Source organism: Salvelinus fontinalis, chromosome 7, assembly GCF_029448725.1.
Source record: "Salvelinus fontinalis isolate EN_2023a chromosome 7, ASM2944872v1, whole genome shotgun sequence".
NCBI lineage: Eukaryota > Metazoa > Chordata > Actinopteri > Salmoniformes > Salmonidae > Salvelinus > Salvelinus fontinalis.
Window position 1 is genome coordinate 54079337 of NC_074671.1, and position 19589 is coordinate 54098925.

Sequence of the window (19589 nt, forward strand, 5' to 3'; positions counted from 1 at the left end):
TCTCCTCCTCTCTCCGCTTCTCCTCCCTCTCTCTCCCCTGCAGTGTAAGGAAGGAGGTTTCCCCCATGACCTGTGGCTGGGTGTGAGTGCTGACAACCTGTCTGTGTATAAGAGAGGGGAACCCAAACCTCTCCAGACGTTCCAGTATGAGCAGATCACCTTCTTTGGAGCTCCACAACCCTGCACCTACCAGATCACTGTCGACGGCAACGACTTGTTCTTCCACACTCCATTGGTAAACACACACACATATTCTAAAACACACACACACACTTAACACACATACACACACATGCATGCATCAGTCACAACAAAAACAACCTCACACAATGGAAGAGTGAATCCCGAATATACTGCACAAAGACACTGATGTGTTCTCTCTCTCTCTCTCTCTCTCTCTCTCTCTCTCTCTCTTTCTCTTTCTCTTTCTCTTTCTCTCTCTCTCTCTCTCTGCAGGTGATGGAGATTGCTAAGATCATGAAAGCCTACATCAACATGATGGTGAAGAAACGCTGCAGCATCATGTCTGTCTCCAGCGTCGCCAGCACCTTTGTCAGGTGATCAACCAGCAGCCAGTCAGAGCCCTCTATTCAACAGTACAGGCCTATCAGAGAGAGGCAGGAAGTGGAAACAATCCACGGATTGGTCGGTCAATTGTTTTTTTGGTGGAGTCAGCTGGTCTTGGAGAGGGGTACCACAAAACAGCGGACAGTCAGGGATCTAAAATGGCATCCGATTTCACAAAACGAAAAGGGGATGGACACTGCAGCTAACTATTCTAGACTTGGGAATTGGGTGGATTGGGTTAAATATCTGTTTGTTAACAATGAGCATGGAAAATTACCCATTTTGGGGAGGACAACTCCAGCACCTCCCAACCCCCAGTTACCCTGCATGTCACTGTCTTACAGACAGCAGGTCCAGCAAGCACATTCTAACTCAACCTTACTTAATCTAAATCTTATCTTATTATTACTTATTACTCTCTCTCTCCTCTGTCATCCCTCTCTCTGTTCTCTCTGGACCAAACCCATACCAACGACAAGCACAATAGCCCAGTCAAGCCATACCACCCGCAAAGCCCTGTCGCCCCCTTCTCAACCCCAATAACACACCCCCAGTCGCAGTCCCAACACACTGCCAGCTAGGAGAGATCAAATGAAGCCTGTTACTATTTATATCTTCCTTCCTCTGTCTCTTACCCTCTCTCCCCCATTTGATATAACTCTCTCTTTCTCTGTCTGTGTGTCCCCTATTTTGCCTGCTTCACTCTCTTTACAGTTAAGTGTTAATTTATTCTCTGTTGCTTGCTTGCTTCCTTTCCTCTCTCTTTCTCTCACTCAATCTCTCGTTCATCTGCTGTTACCATGGTGACTGAGATAAAGGACTCACTGTGTTTTGTGTTTTCATCTCGGGGTCAAATCAGAAAATCAGGTCCCTTCTTCATCAGACTGCACAGTACTTACTTCCTGTGTCAAAGGATGTGACATCACATATGGTCAAAGGAAGTGGCCTCATACAAACCCCCTCAGAGAACCAGGGCTGGAGGCCCATCCAGGGCCTTCTCCCCGGGATCATCCTGACTCAGAGGCTCTTTCAAGGGGTAGCTGTCTGTCTCGGTCTGGGGGGAGGCTCCATGGGAGGAGAATGAAAAATGTTGACTACAAGATCAACCAAGGGAGATTGAGAGAGCATTCTCCTATAATATGTCTACATACTATAAACATCACATATATTACATATTCATGTCCAACCTACACGTACACACATACACTAATCAAACACTTATCGTTTTTGTATATCGCACCCATAGGAACCCTACATAGATTTTGGTGGTCACTGTACTGTATGTATATAAATACCATTATAAATGCCATTTGATACATTTATTGTATGTGTAAACTAAATGCGAATGATCAGAGATATTCACTGCTGTATGTCTAATATGCCAACGCACCCTTATTCACTAGCAGTGCCATCTGACTAAATCACAGATATATAGAGGGGTTTCACTTCTTGATGTAGAATGGGTAGAGTTCAGTCGCAGCGGCCATATTGGTAGGGCGGTTTGGGATGGTTGCCTACATGCGTTTCTCTGTGCTCTAGTGAAATGTAGCCTTCGTATCAACCTTCTGGCTCACGTTTCCATATCGGTGGGTACTTTTTTTTTTAAACATGAGGAATCTACAATCTTGTCTTCTCTACCCATTCTGTTTCTATGCTATGTGACTGTTCTCCAGTTCATGTGTGAATAGAACCTGTTTTAAGTCATGTGACTAGTGTACTGTACGTTCCCAGTGTCTCCCCTCCTGCAGTGCTGTGTTTGGAACGCTACCGTGAGCGTGTGTATCTGTGTCATAATGCAAGTGACTAACTAACTACCACACCGAGGGAAGAAGGGAACCAAATGAAAAAAAGAAAGAAAGTGTGTTGAGAAATAAGAGTATTATCTATCTGGATAACCTTTATAAGAGAATGGTGTTGTGATTTTAAATGGGGAAGAGTTTGGGAATGGAGGAAGGGAGGGAGAGGGGAGGATGGGGTATTTATTTGTTATAATTATTGCAGAGGGAGGGAGGGGATATGGTTACAGTATGGAATTCTGTGAAAGAAGAGAAGATCACACATTGAGGAGGTATGCTTCTAGGAAATAGGAATTCAGAATTCTGAGAACATGGGGATTTTGTTTGTTTGTTTCTGACTGTGTGTCGTCACTGCTTGTGGGCCTAAGCCCCCTGGAGGACCAGTCTATAGAATCAGAATTACTGGAAAAGACATTCCAATTCAGAACAACATTCCATCCTGTGTCCCAGTGGACCATTTGGAATGACTGAAAAATCCAGTTTATGCGGGCCAGTGTAGCCTATATGAATACATGTTTTTGGCAGACAGGTCGGAATGTCAATTATCGTCAAATCCAGTGAAATTCGGCAACTGTGTCCTATCTAGGTATTCTCTTTCAATGGCCCTGCCTCTCACACTGCTAGTACACTGATCTAAGGCACTGGAAGTTGCTGAAGGGAAGAAGGCTCATCATATTGGCTGGAACTGAGCAAAAGGAATGGCATCAAACACATGGAAACCATGAGTTTGATGTATCTGATACCATTCCATTAATTTTGCTCCATTACCAGAAGCCCATCCTCCCCACTTAAGGTGCCACCAACCTCCTGTGATCTAAGCTCAGTTTTGCGTTTCACACCCAAATGGTAAGGGTAAGTTGATCCTAGATCTGTGTCTATGAGCAACCTCTATACCGGGGTCCTTTTCCAGCCGCAGGCGGCCAGAGTAGGGCCTGACTGTAACCTGTCATGGTTCATATTAATTATTATCATTATATATTGAAACATTGTGATTGTTTTGAGAGAAAAAAGAGAGAGAAAATTGTTGTTGTTCTTTTTTTTGTAACTGGCTTTACAAACTTATGCTTTAATAAATTATCGGAAATTGTCCAGTCTTCTCTTCTATACACTTACGCACGCACGCACGCAGCCACACACTTACGCACGCGCACACAGCTGACATGATTGTTCTTTTTCAGCTAGGATGACCACATAATGGTCCATATTTAAAATACACAAATGCGGGACAACGGAATGTTTTTGCGGGGCAGTGCAGCCTACATGAATACATGTTTCTGGCAGACAGTTCGAAATGTCAATTATCATCAAATGAAAAGGAAGTCTGACTGAAATATGCAACAAATCTAACTTTTGGGGTAAATTAGTGGTGTTTTAATTTGTTGATAAAATACGGGACAGCAGACAAATGGCCAACATTTGGGACTGTCCCGTATTCTGGAACATGTGGTCACCCTAATTCCACATGTCATTGGTTGGGCGCGCGCGGGGAGAAAGGAGGACAGACCTTTTTGCCTTATCTCAACATCACTTCAAGGGTTTATTTTCTTTAAACGGATTGCCTCTCTCGGTGTTGTTACTTAAATAAGACAACTTTTTCAACTCAAGAGTAGCGCCATACACGACGGGATATTTTACTGTCAGATTTAAACGTTTCAATAAAAGATGGATTTGAGGAGTTTATTAGGTCTACCAGCTGTTCTGCTACTCTTCGGTTTGGTCGCTGCGTTCGCGCAAACTGCCGCACCAAGGATAGGTGAGTTAGTGACACTTCTTTTGTTGTTTTTCTTAACCATTGATTTATTGTCGCTTATAGATTATTTTGATCTACATGACAACATTATATTATAGTTAATTATGTTGGCTCTAGTTAGTCTATGACGTTAATCACCGAAAATACAGCTGGTAGTGGAGTTCTCAAACCAGAATGTCCCCGATTTCACGTTGTAGCCTATTTCACAGTGACTTTGCCTTTAGGTAAAACAGAAAATGACTTAATGCTTGTTTTCAGTTCCTTTATAATGGTGTAATTTATACTTTCTCTTGCTCTTGCTTTCTGCTAAATGATTGTGTAACTGAAACCTTTTAGCAGAAACGTTGGAGTTTTTTCAGTTCCTTCTCAGACACATTTCGTTAGCTATAATCGTGACTGGCTGGCCCATTTAACTGTTAAGTGTTTGGGTGAAACCAATTAAAGTGTCCAAAGAGACACCTGTTCCATGTCTTGGAAGAATCCTTTAGCCTTTTAGCCCCATAGAAACCAGACTACCAGGCATCCCCTTCTTACCTGGAGCCATAGAACTAACAGAATGTACACAAACAATTCTGTGGAATCATACAGTCAAACAACAAATGGAAATATCTTCAGTAGGCTAGGTCTTGCTGCCAGTGAGAAGGCTTTATTACTGCCTCGAACTGCAGTTATTTAGTATTAGAGGTCGACCGATTATGATTTTTCAGCGCCAATACCGATTATTGGAGGACCAAAAAAAGCCGATACTGATTAATCGGCTGATTTTTATTTATTTATTTCTATTAAAGACAATTACAACAATACTGAATGAACACTTATTTTAACTTAATATAATACATCAATAAAATCAATTTAGCCTCAAATAAATAATGAAACATGTTCAATTTGGTATAAATAATGCAAAAACAAAGTGTTGGAGAAGAAAGTAAAAGTGCAATATGTGCCATGTAAGAAAGCTAACGTTTAAGTTCCTTGCTCAGAACATGAGAACATATGAAAGTTGGGGGTTCTTTTTAACATGAGTCTTCAATTTTCCCAGGTAAGAAGTTTTAGGTTGTAGTTATTATAGGAATTATAGAACTATTTCTCTCTATACGATTTGTATTTCATATACCTTTGACTATTGGATGTTCTTATAGGCACTTTAGTATTGCCAGTGTAACAGTATAGCTTCCATCCCTCTCCTCGCCGCTACCTGGGCTCGAACCAGGAACACATCGACAACAGCCACCCTCGAAGCAGCGTTACCCATGCAGAGCAAGGGGAATAACTACTCCAAGTCTCAGAGCGAGTGATGTTTGAAACGCTATTAGCGCGCACCCCGCTAACTAGCTAGCCATTTCACATCGGTTACACCAGTCTAATCTCGTGAGTTGATAGGCTTGAATTCATAAACAGCAGAGCTGCTGGCAAAACGCACGAAAGTGCTGCTTGAATGAATGCTTACGAGCCTGCTGGTGCCCACCATCGCTCAGTCAGACTGCTCTATCAAATAATAGACTTAATTATAACATAATAACACACAGAAATACGAGCCTTAGGTCATTAATATGGTCGAATCCGGAAACTATCATCTCGAAAACAAAACATTTATTCTTTCAGTGAAATACGGAACCGTTCCGTATTTTATCTAACGGGTTGCATCCATAAGTCTAAATATTCCTGTTACATTGCACAACCTTCAAAGTTATGTCATAATTACGTAAAATTGTGGCAAATTAGTTCGCAATGAGCCAGGCGGCCCAAACTGTTGCATATACCCTTACTCTGCGTTCAATGAACGCAAGAGAAGTGACACAATTTCACCTGGTTAATATTGCCTGCTAACCTGGATTTCTTTTAGCTAAATATGCAGGTTTAAAAATATATACTTCTGTGTATTGATTTGATTAAAGGCAATGATGTTTATGATTAGGTACACGTTGGAGCAACGACAGTCCTTTTTCGCGAATGCGCACTGCATCGATTATATGCAATGCAGGACACGCTAGATAAACTAGTAATATCATCAGCCATGTGTAGTTATAACTAGTGATTATGATTGATTGATTGATTGTTTTTTATAAGATACGTTTAATGCTAGCTAGCAACGTACCTTGGCTTCTTACTGCATTCGCGTAACAGGCGGGCTCCTCGTGAGACAGGTGGTTAGAGCTTTGGACTAGTTAACCGTAAGGTTGCAAGATTGAATCCCTGAGCTGACAAGGTAAAAATCTGTCGTTCTGCCCCTGAACAAGGCAGTTAACCCACCGTTCCTAGGCCGTCATTGAAAATAAGAATGTGTTCTTAACTGACTTGCCTAGTTAAATAAAGGTGTAAAATTTAAAAATAAAAACCCGGCAAAATCGCAGTCCAAAATTACCGATTTCCGATTGTTATGAAAACTTGAAATCGGCCCTAATTCATCGGCCGACCTCTATTTAGTATGTTATGAACTACTGATCTAAAGGTTTTTTTTCTCCCCTCAATCAACTTGTTTTCTCTCCCTCCCTCTCAGTGTGTGAGACTAAGAATGGAACAAGCTGTGAGGAATGTCTAACGATTGTGACGGTGAGTCTGGGATTAGTCTAGCACGCGAGTGAGGCACACTTTGGGTTTCCTGGTCCTGATTCCCTCACTATAACTCCTGCTCATGGGTCTAACAGGGTCACAAATGTGTTCTGGTGCACATGAATCAGCATATCAGCTCCACTCTCCACACCTGTCAGACAGGCCGGGGGACAAACTTAACACGCACCTCTCTCTCTCTGCCCTTATTTCTCTCTCTGCATCCCTCCATCCTTGGCATTGTGAACTCTATACCTGCCAATCCTGAAACCCCTACCCATTCATAGTTCACATATACAGTTGAAGTCGGAAGTTTATATTGACTTAGGTTGGAGTCATTAAAACTTGTTTTTCAACCACTCCACAAATTTCTTGTTAACAGACTATAGTTTTGGCAAATCTGTTAGGACATCTACTTTGTGCATGACACAAGTAATTTTTCCAACAATTGTTCAGACAGATTATTTCACTTATAATTCACTATATCACAATTCCAGTGAATCAGAAGTTTACATACACTAAATTGACTGTGCCTTTAAACAGCTTGGAAAATTCCAGAAAATTATGTTTTGGCTTTAGAATCTTCTGATAGGATAATTGACATAATTTGAGTGAATTGAAGGTGTACCTGTGGATGTATTTCAGGGCCTACCTTCAAACTCAGTGCCTCTATTTGACATCATGGGAAAATCAAAAGAAGTCAGCCAAGACCTCAGGAAAAAAAATTGTAGACCTCCACAAGTCAGGTTCATCCTTATGAGCAATTTCCAAACGCCTGAGGGTACCACGTTCATCTGTACAAACAATAGTGCGCAAGTATAAACACCATGGGACCACGCAGCCGTCATACCACTCAGGAAGGAGACGTGTTCTGTCTCCTAGAGATGAACGTACTTTGGTGCGAAAAGTGCAAATCAATCCCAGAACAACAGCAAAGGACCTTGTGACGATGCTGGAGGAAACAGGTACAAAAGTATCTATATCCACAGAAAAAAACGAGTCCTATTTCGACATAACCTGAAAGGCCATTCAGCAAGGAAGAAGCCACTGCTCCAAAACCGCCATAAAAAAGCCAGACTGCGGTTTGCAACTGCACATGGGAACAAAGATCGTACTTTTCTGAGAAATGTCCTCTGGTCTGATGAAACAAAAATAGAACTGTTTGGCTATAATGACCATTGTTATGTTTGGAGGAAAAAAGGGGAGGCTTGCAAGCCAAAGAACACCATCCCAACCATGAAGCACGGGGGTGGCAACATCATGTTGTGGGGGTGCTTTGCTGCAGGAGGGACTGGTGCACTTCACAAAATAGATGGCATCATGAGGAAGGAAAATGATGTGGATATATTGAAGCAACATCTCAAGACATCAGTCAGGAAGTGAAAGCTTGGTCGCAAATGGGTCTTCCAAATGGACAATGACCCCAAGCATACTTTCAAAGTTGTGGCAAAATGGCTTAAGGACAACAAAGTCAAGGTATTGGAGTGACCATCACAAAGCCCTGACCTCAATCCTATAGAACATTTGTGGGCACAACTGAAAAAGCGTGTGCGAGCAAGGAGGCCTACAAACCTGAGTTACACCAGCTCTGTCAGGAGGAATGGGCCAAAATTCACCCAACTTATTGTGGGAAGCTTGTGGAAGGCTACCCAAAACATTTGACCCAAGTTAATCTATTTAAAGGCAATGCTACCAAATACTAATTGAGTGTATGTAAACTTCTGACCCACTGGGAATGTGAAAGAAAATAAAGAAATAAAAGCTGAAATTAATCATTCTCTACTATTATTCTGACACTTCACATTCTCAAAATAAAAGTGGTGATCCTAACTGACCTAAGACAGGGAATTATTACTAGGATTAAATGTCAGGAATTGTTAAAAACTGAGTTTAAATGTATTTGGCTAAGGTGTATGTAAACTTCCGACTTCAACTTTATTTGCGTTATGTTGACATGTGTGTCTCTCACAGTGCCTGTGGTGTCAGAAGACTAAGATGTGTATCACGTACCCAGTCAACACCATCCTCCCCCCGCACGCCCTCTGCCCCCTCAACGATGCACGCTGGGGACGCTGCTGGGGTAAGAAAACAAACACACGCACACCTCTGCTGGAGTAGGAACTAATGTTGTGTGTGTGTGTGTGTGTGTGTGTGTGTCAGTAAATTTCCAGTCCTTGATCATCGCCATGGCAGTGGTGGGTGGAGTCATTATCATCGCCTTCCTGGTCTGCCTCTTCTGCTGCTGCAAGTGTGAACACATCGGGTATAGTGCTCATAACACACTCACACATTGTTGATTTGTGTGGTCTATGTTTCCTAAACACATCTCGGTTTGGGATGATATACAGTTGAAGTCGGAAGTTTACATACACCTTAGCCAAATACATTTAAACTCAGTTTTTCACTATTCCTGACATTTAATCCTACTAATAATTCCCTGTCTTAGGTCAGTTAGGATCACCACTTTATTTTAAGAATGTGAAGTGTCAGAAAAATAGTAGAGAATTATTAATTATTTTATTTTGTTTCAGCACATTCCCAGTGGGTCAGAAGTTTACATACACTCAATTGGTATTTGGTAGCATTGCCTTTCAATTGTTTAACTTGAGTCAAACATTTCGGGTAGCCTTCCACAAGCTTCCCACAATAAGTTGGGTGAATTGTGGCCCATTCCTGCTGACAGAGCTGGTGTAATTGAGTCAGGTTTGTAGGCCTTGTTCACACGTGCTTTTTCAGTTCTGTCCACACATTTTCTACGGGGTTGAGGTCAGGGCTTTGATGGCCACTCCAATACCTTGACTTTGTTGTCCTTAAGCCATTTTGCCACAACTTTGGAAGTATGCCTGGGGTCATTGTCCATTTGGAAGACCCATCTCTGACCAAGCTTTCACTTCCTGACTGATGTCTTGAGATGTTGCTTCAATATATCCCCATAATTTGCCTTCCTCATGTTGCCATCTATTTTTTGAAGTGCACCAGTCCCTCCTGCAGCAAAGCACCGCCACAATATGATGCTGCCCCCCCTGTGCTTCACATTTGGGATGGTGTTCCTTGGCTTGCAAGCCTCCCCCTTTTTCCTCCAAACATAACGATGGTCATTATGGACAAACAGTTCTATTTTTTTTTTCATCAGACCAGAGGACATTTCTCCAAAAAGTACAATCTTTGTCCCCATGTACAGTTGCAAACCGTTGTCTGGCTTTTTTATGGCGGTTTTGGAGCAGTGGCTTCTTCCTTGCTGAATGGCCTTTCAGGTTATGTTGAAATAGGACTCGTTTTACTGTGGATATAGATACTTTTGTACCTGTTTCCTCCAGCATCTTCACAAGTCCTTTGCTGTTGTTCTGGGATTGATTTGCACTTTTCGCACCAAAGTACGTTCATCTCTAGGAGACAGAACGTGTCTCCTTCCTGAGCGGTATGATGACTGCACGGTCCCATGGTGTTTATACTTGCGCACTATTGTTTGTACAGATGAACGTGGTACCGTCAGGCATTTGGAAATTGCTCCCAAGGATGAACCAGACTTGTGGAGGTCTACATTTTTTGGGGTCTGGTTTCTTTTGATTTTCCCTTCATGTTATGCAAGGAGGCACTGAATTTGAAGGTGTAGGCCTTGAAATACATCCACAGGTACACCTCCAATTGACTTAAATGATGTCAATTAGCCTATCAGAAGCTTCTAAGCCATCACATCATTTTCTGGACTTTTTCAAGTTGTTTAAGGCACAGTCAACTTAGTGTATGTAAACTTCTGACCCACTGGAATTGTGATACAGTGAATTATAAGTGAAATAATCTGTAAACAATTGTTGGAAAAAGTACTTGTGTCATGCACAAAGTAGATGTCCTAACCGACTTGCCAAAACCATAGTTTGTTAACAAGACATTTGTGCAGTGGTTAAAAGCAAGTTTTATTTTCTCCAACCTAAGTGTATGTAAACTTCTGACTTCAACTGTATATTATTATTTATTTTTCATTTTCGTTGAATGCGTGAGTGTATTTATATACAGTTTCGGCCAAACATATTGGCACCCATGCACTTTTCTTAAATAAGTCGCTATTTCTTATTTGTTTATTCAGATCCCCATTAACTTTTGCCAAAGCAGCAGCGTTTCTTCCTGAGGTCCACAAAAAAACACAAAACATGACACGTAACGAAACAGTGATAGACAAAAACAGTAACACAAATTTAAAATAAAACGATATACAAACAATAGTTCAACAAAATAATAAACAATACAACTAAAACATGACGTGTGTACATGTATGTGTGTGAGTCCCCTTCTAAAATAAGTAAAAAATAAAAACTTCTGGTCTTCACACCTTATTGGATTTTCAACATTGCAGATCCAATTGTATTTTTGTAAACTTAAGTTGACAGTTTTTTTTTGTTGTTGAAAATAAAGACAAATGGCATGGACTAAATTAGTGGCACTCCGGAGCTAATACTCTGTTGCACAGCCTTTGGCCAAGGTAACTGCAGACAAACACATCTTGTAGCAAGCAATGATTTAACCCACTTTTCAGCAGCAAACTACTCTAATTCTTCCATGTTTGAGGGGTGCCCCCCTTAACTGATGTTTTCAGATCTCTCCATAGGTTTTGGATGTGATTCAAATCTGGACTCTTGGCTGGCCACTCCTGAACATTCCAGCATCCCTTCTTGAACCATTCCTGGGTGTTTTTTCATCTTTGGGGTCGTTGTCCTGCTGGAAGACCCACAACATTCAATGGAGACACAGTTTTTGGACACTGGGTTGAACAAAACACCTGATAATCTGCTGATTTCATGATGCCTTGCACACGTTCAAGGCCCCCGAGACCAGAGGCAGCAGAGCAACCCCACAGCATTATCAAATCTCCCACATGTCAGACAAGAGTCCGGAACTGAATCACATCCAAAACCAATGGCGAGATCAGTAGTTGGAGGGAAGCCCTCAAACATTTAAGTATTAAAACAATTTGCTGCTCAAAAGTGGGCCAAATGCCAGTAGAAAGTTGCAGCAAGCTCATTGGTGGCTTCAAGAAGCGTCTGTCTGCAGTTATCTTGGCCAAAGGCTGTCCAACCAAGTACTAGATACAGGGTGCCAATTTAGGACCTGCCATTTGTCTTTATTTTCTTAATCAAAATTCTCAACCCAGGTTTACAACAATAAAATTGGTACTGCAATGTCGAAAATCCAACATCAATGTTTTTTTTTCATTTTCTATTTATTTTTAAAGAAATGGGGAATAATTTAGTGCAAGGGTGCCAATAGATTTGGCCTCAACTGTGTAGTGTGTGTGTTTGCTTTGTCATGGTAAAGTAGTGTGTAATTATTCACTCACACGCACTGATCTACCCCATGGACTGACCTCGAGGTACATGTATAAGTACTTATCCGCCCCAACGTGTGTGTGTGTGTGTGTGTGTGTGTGTGTGTGTGTGTGTGTGTGTGTGTGTGTGTGTCAGGTCTACGAGGTTCGATGCCAAGATGGAGAGACGGACAAATAAGATGAAGGGAAAGCAGGAAGAGAGGTAAGACATAATGGCACACGAACATCTGTGTATTTCTCTATGTATGTGAAGCAATTTGCAACTAAAGAATGTGTTTTGTTATTCTAAGTATCAGTATTTACATGGCTGTATGTGTGTGTGTGTGTGTTCAGCTGGCCTACTACAAATTCCACAGGGAGATATGGTAAATGTTACCCAGTCAAGCCCTGTGTGTGCTGTATTTGACCTTAGTGTGTCTCTGAAAATGTGACTGCGATCAGAACAAGCCCCCAAGTTTATTTTGTTAGTTTCATATCAGTTACAGCCGGGGTGACACAAAATAATTACTGGAACAAATCTTTACATACGTCACAACCAAAGCTAACCGCCCAAACCGGTTTGTGCTCTATTTATGACTTCTTACCTACCTGGCTGGTCTGAAAGGTTGTGCAGTCCTCTAAGAAAAACGATGTGTGCGTCTAACCAGCTGGTTGTCTTTGTGTTAATAGAAAGGCAGAGATGAAGATGAGGCATGAAGAAATCAGAACGAAATATGGTATGACTTGAGATACACTCACACAAACACACCACTCCTGTCTGTGGAAAAACACTGTCACTACTCTGATGGAATTTGTTATGGAAGATGATCTCTAACTCCTTTTTCCCCCCCCCCCCCCCCCCCCCCCACTTTCCAGGTCTCAGTGGGTCCAACCCGTACTCCAAATTCTCTTGAGCTGATATTTGAACACTGTACTATCAACTGCCTGCCTTCTCTTAACCTTATCGACTGTTCTATGCTCAGCTTACCCTCCCCTAAACCATTAATCATAAAAAGTCTTAGAGGTGTTTTAAAGGTTTTGTATAATTTCAGAAAGTAGTTTTGAATGTAGATCTCACAAGCCAAAACGGGTCGCCAAATATTGTGCACAATTGTGTACAACATCACTTATTTCGTATATGTTACGTCCTGCAAAAAATATATAGAATAATAATTTCCTGCAATTCGTATGATGTTACGAATTCCAATTCGTACAATATGTTACAAATTTGTAAGTGCTTAAGATCCCGTTCAATCTCTTTAACCGTTTGAGGAGAATACATGAAACTGACCTTAGATCAAAGTTCTGGGACAACCTGTTATACAACATTATCTGCCCATGTAACATGAACAAAGTATTCAATGAATGCTTAGCTAGAACAAGTTCTACGCTGCTTGGTGAGTGGTGCAGTGCAGAACATGTCTTGCAGTGCAGCCTATGTGAGAGCAGTGGAAAGGTGCAGTAGCCTTAGAAACGTACCTTATTTATACCAATCTTCCTTCTGTGACTACTACTGTATTATAAACCCATGATGGTATTTGAGGGTTACTACTTGGTTATAGGAGATCTTGCCTATGCTCTACTTGATTGAGAAGATGCACTCTAGAAAAGTTGACCTGTTCTATGTTGACCTTTTCTATGAATATTTATCTTATGGTGATCTATCGGAAATGTGTCCAGTAATCCATCAAACAATAAACTTGTTTAGATGTATTGTTATTCTAATTTAAACCAGAATTGTACTTAATGATGCACTATGCAGAAATCCCTCTGCCATTTCCTGCTTGCTAAAATTCTAATAGTTCATCTAATTTCAGTTTGTGACAAAACAAGCAAGTATAGTTTTGAGAATCATTGTACCATCTAAACAGCTGTGGAATATGTTTTCCATATGCTAAGCATAGAAATAATGCACATACAACAGGTCTGCCGCTTCTTAGACTTGCTTTCAAAGAGGGTGACAGATCTATAACTCACATTTCTATGTGAATTTGGTCTGGTCGCCCAAAAAGTTACATATTGCAGCTTTAAATAGGAGGGTATTCAGAAGAGTTGAATACTCAAAATTGCAGATAGAAATGTACCCTAACATATAGAATGTACACACCTTGTAAAATGAGTCATAAAGAATGTCAGATCTAAGGAATATATTTCTACCTGTGACAGCTTTCTCATTACAGACACCAGCTACTTTAGTTAGAATCTTGTCAGGCCAAATTAATATTTTTTTTATTGATGTCAAATTGTGTAATAAACTACCCTTTGTCTGTTGATTGAGCAAATCTATTTTTACTCAAATTAAACTTTCCACTATGTAAGACTTGTCTCTTTGGATCTTTTCAACTCCTAGCTCCTACTATAACCTCTACCTCATATTGAAAAACCCACAACAACCATATCAGACCCGTGATCGTAACCTCAATAATAGTAGAGATAAAAAAAATAAACAGGAATTCCTGCAGTTCTGACTCAATCCTCAATTCTTAATATACTATTTTTATCAAGGATACGTATACTCTTTATTCAAGCATTTTCTATGAGCAGAGCCACAGAGAGAGAGAGAGAGAATCTTTCTGGAATTGTAACACAGGCCTCGATCCCTACCCATTCCAATCCTTCCCTTTCTTCCTTAAGAGAGAAATTACATGTTGAGTTGGAGCGCCCCCGATTGGTCATCAAAGCCATGTTTCTGGTAGTGGATCTCCAGTCTCGTTGCCTATCACCCCTCTACTCTCAGTTTCCTTCCATTTGGTTATTAAACGGATTCTGTAATGAATACACCCCATTTCTCTATCCATTATGATGAAGATGGAAGATTTGGCTTGATATCATTTGTATTTTACAACATTATTCTGGTACTCCCTGTACATAGCCATGTTAATAAATTGTCAGAGGCTCCAGTCACCCAAGTCATAGACTGTTTTCTCTGCTACCGCACATGAAGCGGTACCGGAGTGCCAAGTCTAGGACCAAAAGGCTCTACCCCCAAGCCATAAGACTGCTGAACAATTAATCAAATGGCAACCGTACTATTTACATTGACCCCCCCATTTGTTTTGTACACTGCTGCGCTGCTACTCGCTGTTTATTATCTATGCATAGTCACTTCACTCCTACCTACCTCGACTAACCTGTACCCCCGCACATTGACTCGGTCCGGTTCCCCTGTATATAGCCTCGTTATTATTTGAATGTGTTACTTTTTATTCTTTTTTACTTTAGTTTATTTGGTAAATCTTTTTTAAACTCTTCTTGGTCTGCACTGTTGGTTAAGGGCTTGTAAGTACGCATTTCACGATAAGGTCTACACTTGTTGTATTCAAAAATAATAGTAGTATTCGGTGCATGTGACAAATAACGTTCGATTTTTTTATGTTTATTCATTATTGTTATTCACTGTGTATCCCTTGTGTCAATATTTAAAGGTTGTATCTTTAACTCTGCATTGTTGGAAAAGGACCCGTAAATAATAATTTAATGGTAGTCTACACCTGTGGTTTACGAAGCACGTGACAAATACAATTTGATCTGAGTGCAATGTGTGTATTTATTTGAAATTAAGCAAGGGCCACACTCAGCCCTGCCTTTGGTGGGTTCTTAATGTCGCGTGGGCGAGTATTTGGCTGAATTGCACGTCCCCGCATCCGCGTCCGAGAGAATATGTCACGTGATTCCACGAAAGCCAATCAGTGTCTGCGGAACGAGAGACCAAAGCGCGTTCCCGTGTTTGTGGAGGAGAAGAGCATATAGCTTAAAGAGGTGCAAAAGAAAACACTACCAAAATTAAATTTTAACCCTCAAATCCTTTAAAGAAAACCCACCAAAATGTCGGAGGAGAAACCAAAGGTAAGGCTAGTCGGCTATCAACATGTGATGGCTGTTTAAGGTGATTAAAACAGTCTAACGCTAAATAGCGCCTGAAATATGCAATCAAAAATGGCCCGGTTTGCACGTTTGTCTGAATCGGCGCACTGTTTGTTTCGTAGTTAAATGAATGGAGTGCTGCCTCCGGATACGATATTTCTAAGTTGATCAGATATACAAGCTATTAGAGATGTTATGCGAAGTATTTCAACCAGAAAATAGAATTGTTGAACCATAAATACCACTTACATTTCGAAGTTGAATACACCGATATCGTTAGCGGGTTTTTCTTTGTGGAAAAAAGACCACGCTAGCCGCTAGCTAGCTAAACGCCGCAAGAATAGCGGCACGAAATGTGACACGATTTGGAAGACATATTCGAGTGATTTGGATGCATTCGTCGGCATCCACTTATTGAAATGGATAACTAACTAATTATGTTAACGCACTGTTTGTATCTTCTAGGCCAGTAAACACGCATGGCGTTGGCCAGGCGCCGGTAAGACCAGATATAGCTAACTTGTTCATATCTCGTCTGTACGAAGTAGTCCCTAACCACTGATTGATACAGGATTCATATTTTTTTTCGATTTGAGGTACTAGGAAAAGCTGAACGTGGATTTTGCTACGGATAACGCCTGGGTCTAGTAGCTGGCTGCTTCAGTCACAGCCTTCGAGTTCCGCACATTTCCCAGACCCAGTACCACCCGCAGGCAACCCTAATTTACAGACAAGAACACTACCTTGCTTCCCCGTCCAGAGACGTGTGAGGAGTCTTAACAGTGGTTGTACACGTCAATTGTTTGCCTCTCCAAGACAGAAGTATTGAAGACTGAATAACTACATTGTTAATCTTTTAATTGCTGTTTGGTTGTGTTTCAGGAGGGCGTGAAGACTGAGAACGACCACATTAACTTAAAGGTAGCCGGTCAGGACGGCTCTGTGGTTCAGTTCAAAATCAAGAGACACACTCCGCTCAGCAAACTGATGAAGGCCTACTGCGAACGTCAGGTCAGCGCAGTCGCCAATCAGACACCTTGCCCTCCTACCTGCCGCCTCAATGGCGAAGACTGGAGCAGGGGGCACACTGAACATTGCTCATAGTAATATTATCTGAAGAGCTGACCTGATTCTTAATACTATAGGAATATCTGTCCCATGTATTTCTTATGTGTCCTCTTTCTCCTGCAGGGGCTCTCGATAAGGCAGATCAGGTTCAGGTTTGACGGACAGCCAATCAACGAGACAGACACACCTTCACAGGTACACTGCACAGACAACTGGCGGCTCTCTATATTCTCTAGAAACACCCTCTACTCACTTCTCTTATCTCGTTCTTAATCACTAAAGCACAGCATCTCAGGCGCCATTATCCTTCTCTCAACTAAAGCACACCTGCTCTCAATGAACTTGATTGCTTCCCACTACATCTCCCCATCATGGAATCACTCTTAACTAGATCCCTCTCCTTCCATCTCACACATGTTAATTCTCTCTCATTAGCTGGAGATGGAGGATGAAGACACCATAGATGTTTTCCAACAGCAGACAGGTGGTCTCTGCTAAGCCCCTCCTGTTACAGTGATTGACATACCCAAACCACGCCCACTGCTCCTCTCCTCCAGTCACTCTTCAGCTTCTGTGTTCCTTTGTTGTTTTAAAAAAAATGTCTGTCAGTTTTGTCCTGGGGTGTAGGATTGGGATGAATTTGCCCCCTAGACACTGATTTAAGGTCAGTTATTAGTTTACCCCATATTGGATGAGGTTAAGTTTAGGGCACGATGAGCTGATCCTAGATCAGTGGTAAGGGGCAAATTCTACTTTGAGGCTTCCCCATCGTCTGTGTGTTTCCGTGATCTTATTTTAAAAGATGTCTGGCGTGTTTTGGGATGGGGTGGGGGGAGGGCTCCCCTCAAATGTCTGTTGTCTTAGTCAACATTGAACTCTTGAACTGTCTTGGACAGATTCTGGTTCTTTCCTAAACTAAGAATCATGGGTTTTGATCTAGAAACAACCCCCTACACCTAAGCCACTTGTGTAGTGTTTTGTATTTATCCAACAACTAAAATCTACAAGAAGTGCCCAGGGGGTGGCTTCGGGACCCTTCCAATGGTTTGACATGGGGGGGGGGGGGTGCCCTGGGGTTTCCGAGGGAGAAAACCAAGGGTGCATTTCAAGTCTTATGTTGCCTCTCCTTCATTTGGCACCGATCTGAACATTCAGGCTAAGGTGGATGCTGACCATGGAATAAGCGTTCACCTGTCCAGTTCTTTAGTGTCCGTTTTACGAGGAGACCACTTGTCACAAAGAAGCTGTTGAGATGCACCCCTAGTTTTTTAGGGCAGTCAAAGGGGAATATTCCCTGATACCATATGGGGTAATTTCTTTTTTCAGTGGTCAGTTCTTACAGCAGCCCTGTCAGCGACTCTGCTTTCGGTGTTTGGGTGGGGGTGTAAGGCGGGAGGGAGAAGTCATCCTTGAACACTGATACAGGGTCCGATAATTTGCATCCCCGTAATGGTTAATGTTTTGGGGGTTACGTTTTTCTGATCCTAGATCTGAGGTTAGGGGCTATGTCTACTTGGAGCATAAGGGGAGGGGCAGTTATGTTCTTTACCCACATGTTTTGTCATATGGTATTCGTTTGGTTTCTCTACTGATTTGTACATTGTTTGGTGTCTTTTACTACTGTAAACAATAAATATAGTTTGGTACTCAGGCTCCTTGTCACGGCTCCTCCTTTAAAAGTGTGATATAACGGGGTCATTCAGTGGACTGCCGGTTACACATGAGAATCATGAATTGTATGTTCAATGTATTGTTTATAGTCGTGTATCTACTACCAATTGTGTATGTTGGACCCTATCCAGCAGTATTTGACAGTACTGTCTTTGAAATGTTTTCTCAGCTGCATAAAAAGACCAGCAGGGGGTGCTATTGTCTATTGGTACACAGTTGTCTGTCTCCCCATTTTTTTTATTTATTTTACCGTTATTTTACCAGGTAAGTTGACTGAGAACACGTTCTCATTTGCAGCAACGACCTGGGGAATAGTTACAGGGGAGAGGAGGGGGATGAATGCACCAATTGTAAACTGGGGATTATTAGGTGACCATGATGGTTTGAGGGCCAGATTGGGAATTTGGCCAGGACACCGGGGTTAACACCCCTACTCTTACGATAAGTGCCATGGGATCTTGAATGACCTCAGAGAGTCAGGACACCCGTTTAACGTCCCATCCGAAAGACGGCACCCTATACAGGACAGTGTCCCCAATCACTGCCCTGGGGCATTGGGATATTTTTTAGACCAGAGGAAAGAGTGCCTCATACTGGCCCTCCAACACCACTTCCAGCAGCATCTGGTCTCCCATCCAGGGACTGACCAGGACCAACCCTGCTTAGCTTCAGAAGCAAGCCAGCAGTGGTATGCAGGGTGGTATGCTGCTGGCCATCCCCGTCTTCCCTTTCTATCAGCAGGTCCCAGTTCAGCAGAAGTAAAGCGGGGACTATATCCTGGGTGCCTGTATTTGTGTGCTAGCATGTTTCTGTTCAAGCGTTTAATCATGGCAAGGGCCGCGGTGATTAGATTCTAATTTGGGCCAAAGCCCGTCGTTTCCTCTGGAAACCGATAAGTGGTTGAGGCCTGTCCGTTTGTAATTAGGTGAATGGAGAAATCTACCTCTGTCCTTGAAGTCTTCCCATAGAGGAAGCACAAGTACATCCTTGGAGTCTTCTCTGCCGAAATCCACTACACTCCTTTGAA

The 19589-nt window shown here is 41.9% G+C and overlaps 3 protein-coding genes across 3 annotated transcripts in view; all 3 read left to right on the forward strand.

Annotated features, from left to right (window-relative positions):
• LOC129859700 (unconventional myosin-X-like) overlaps positions 1-3450 on the forward strand; it is a gene marked incomplete in the record, with an annotated part of 36849 nt that extends 33399 nt beyond the window's left edge. Inside the window, 2 exon segments of the mRNA XM_055929784.1 lie at positions 44-235; positions 457-3450. Coding sequence (XP_055785759.1) covers positions 44-235; positions 457-561 — 297 coding nt within the window.
• A 74-nt stretch (positions 3451-3524) lies between these two features.
• On the forward strand, positions 3525-14279 carry LOC129859701 (pituitary tumor-transforming gene 1 protein-interacting protein-like). Its single transcript, XM_055929785.1, has 7 exons — positions 3525-4116; positions 6611-6663; positions 8632-8740; positions 8821-8923; positions 12117-12182; positions 12650-12696; positions 12836-14279. The coding sequence occupies exons 1-7, from the start codon at positions 4026-4028 to the stop codon at positions 12871-12873; spliced, it is 507 nt and encodes a 168-aa protein (XP_055785760.1). The 5' UTR covers positions 3525-4025; the 3' UTR covers positions 12874-14279.
• Positions 14280-15652: 1373 nt separating this feature from the next.
• LOC129859702 (small ubiquitin-related modifier 3) lies at positions 15653-18542 on the forward strand. The gene is made up of 4 exons (XM_055929786.1): positions 15653-15805; positions 16706-16834; positions 17015-17086; positions 17327-18542. The coding sequence occupies exons 1-4, from the start codon at positions 15785-15787 to the stop codon at positions 17387-17389; spliced, it is 285 nt and encodes a 94-aa protein (XP_055785761.1). The 5' UTR covers positions 15653-15784; the 3' UTR covers positions 17390-18542.
• Positions 18543-19589: the final 1047 nt, after the last annotated feature.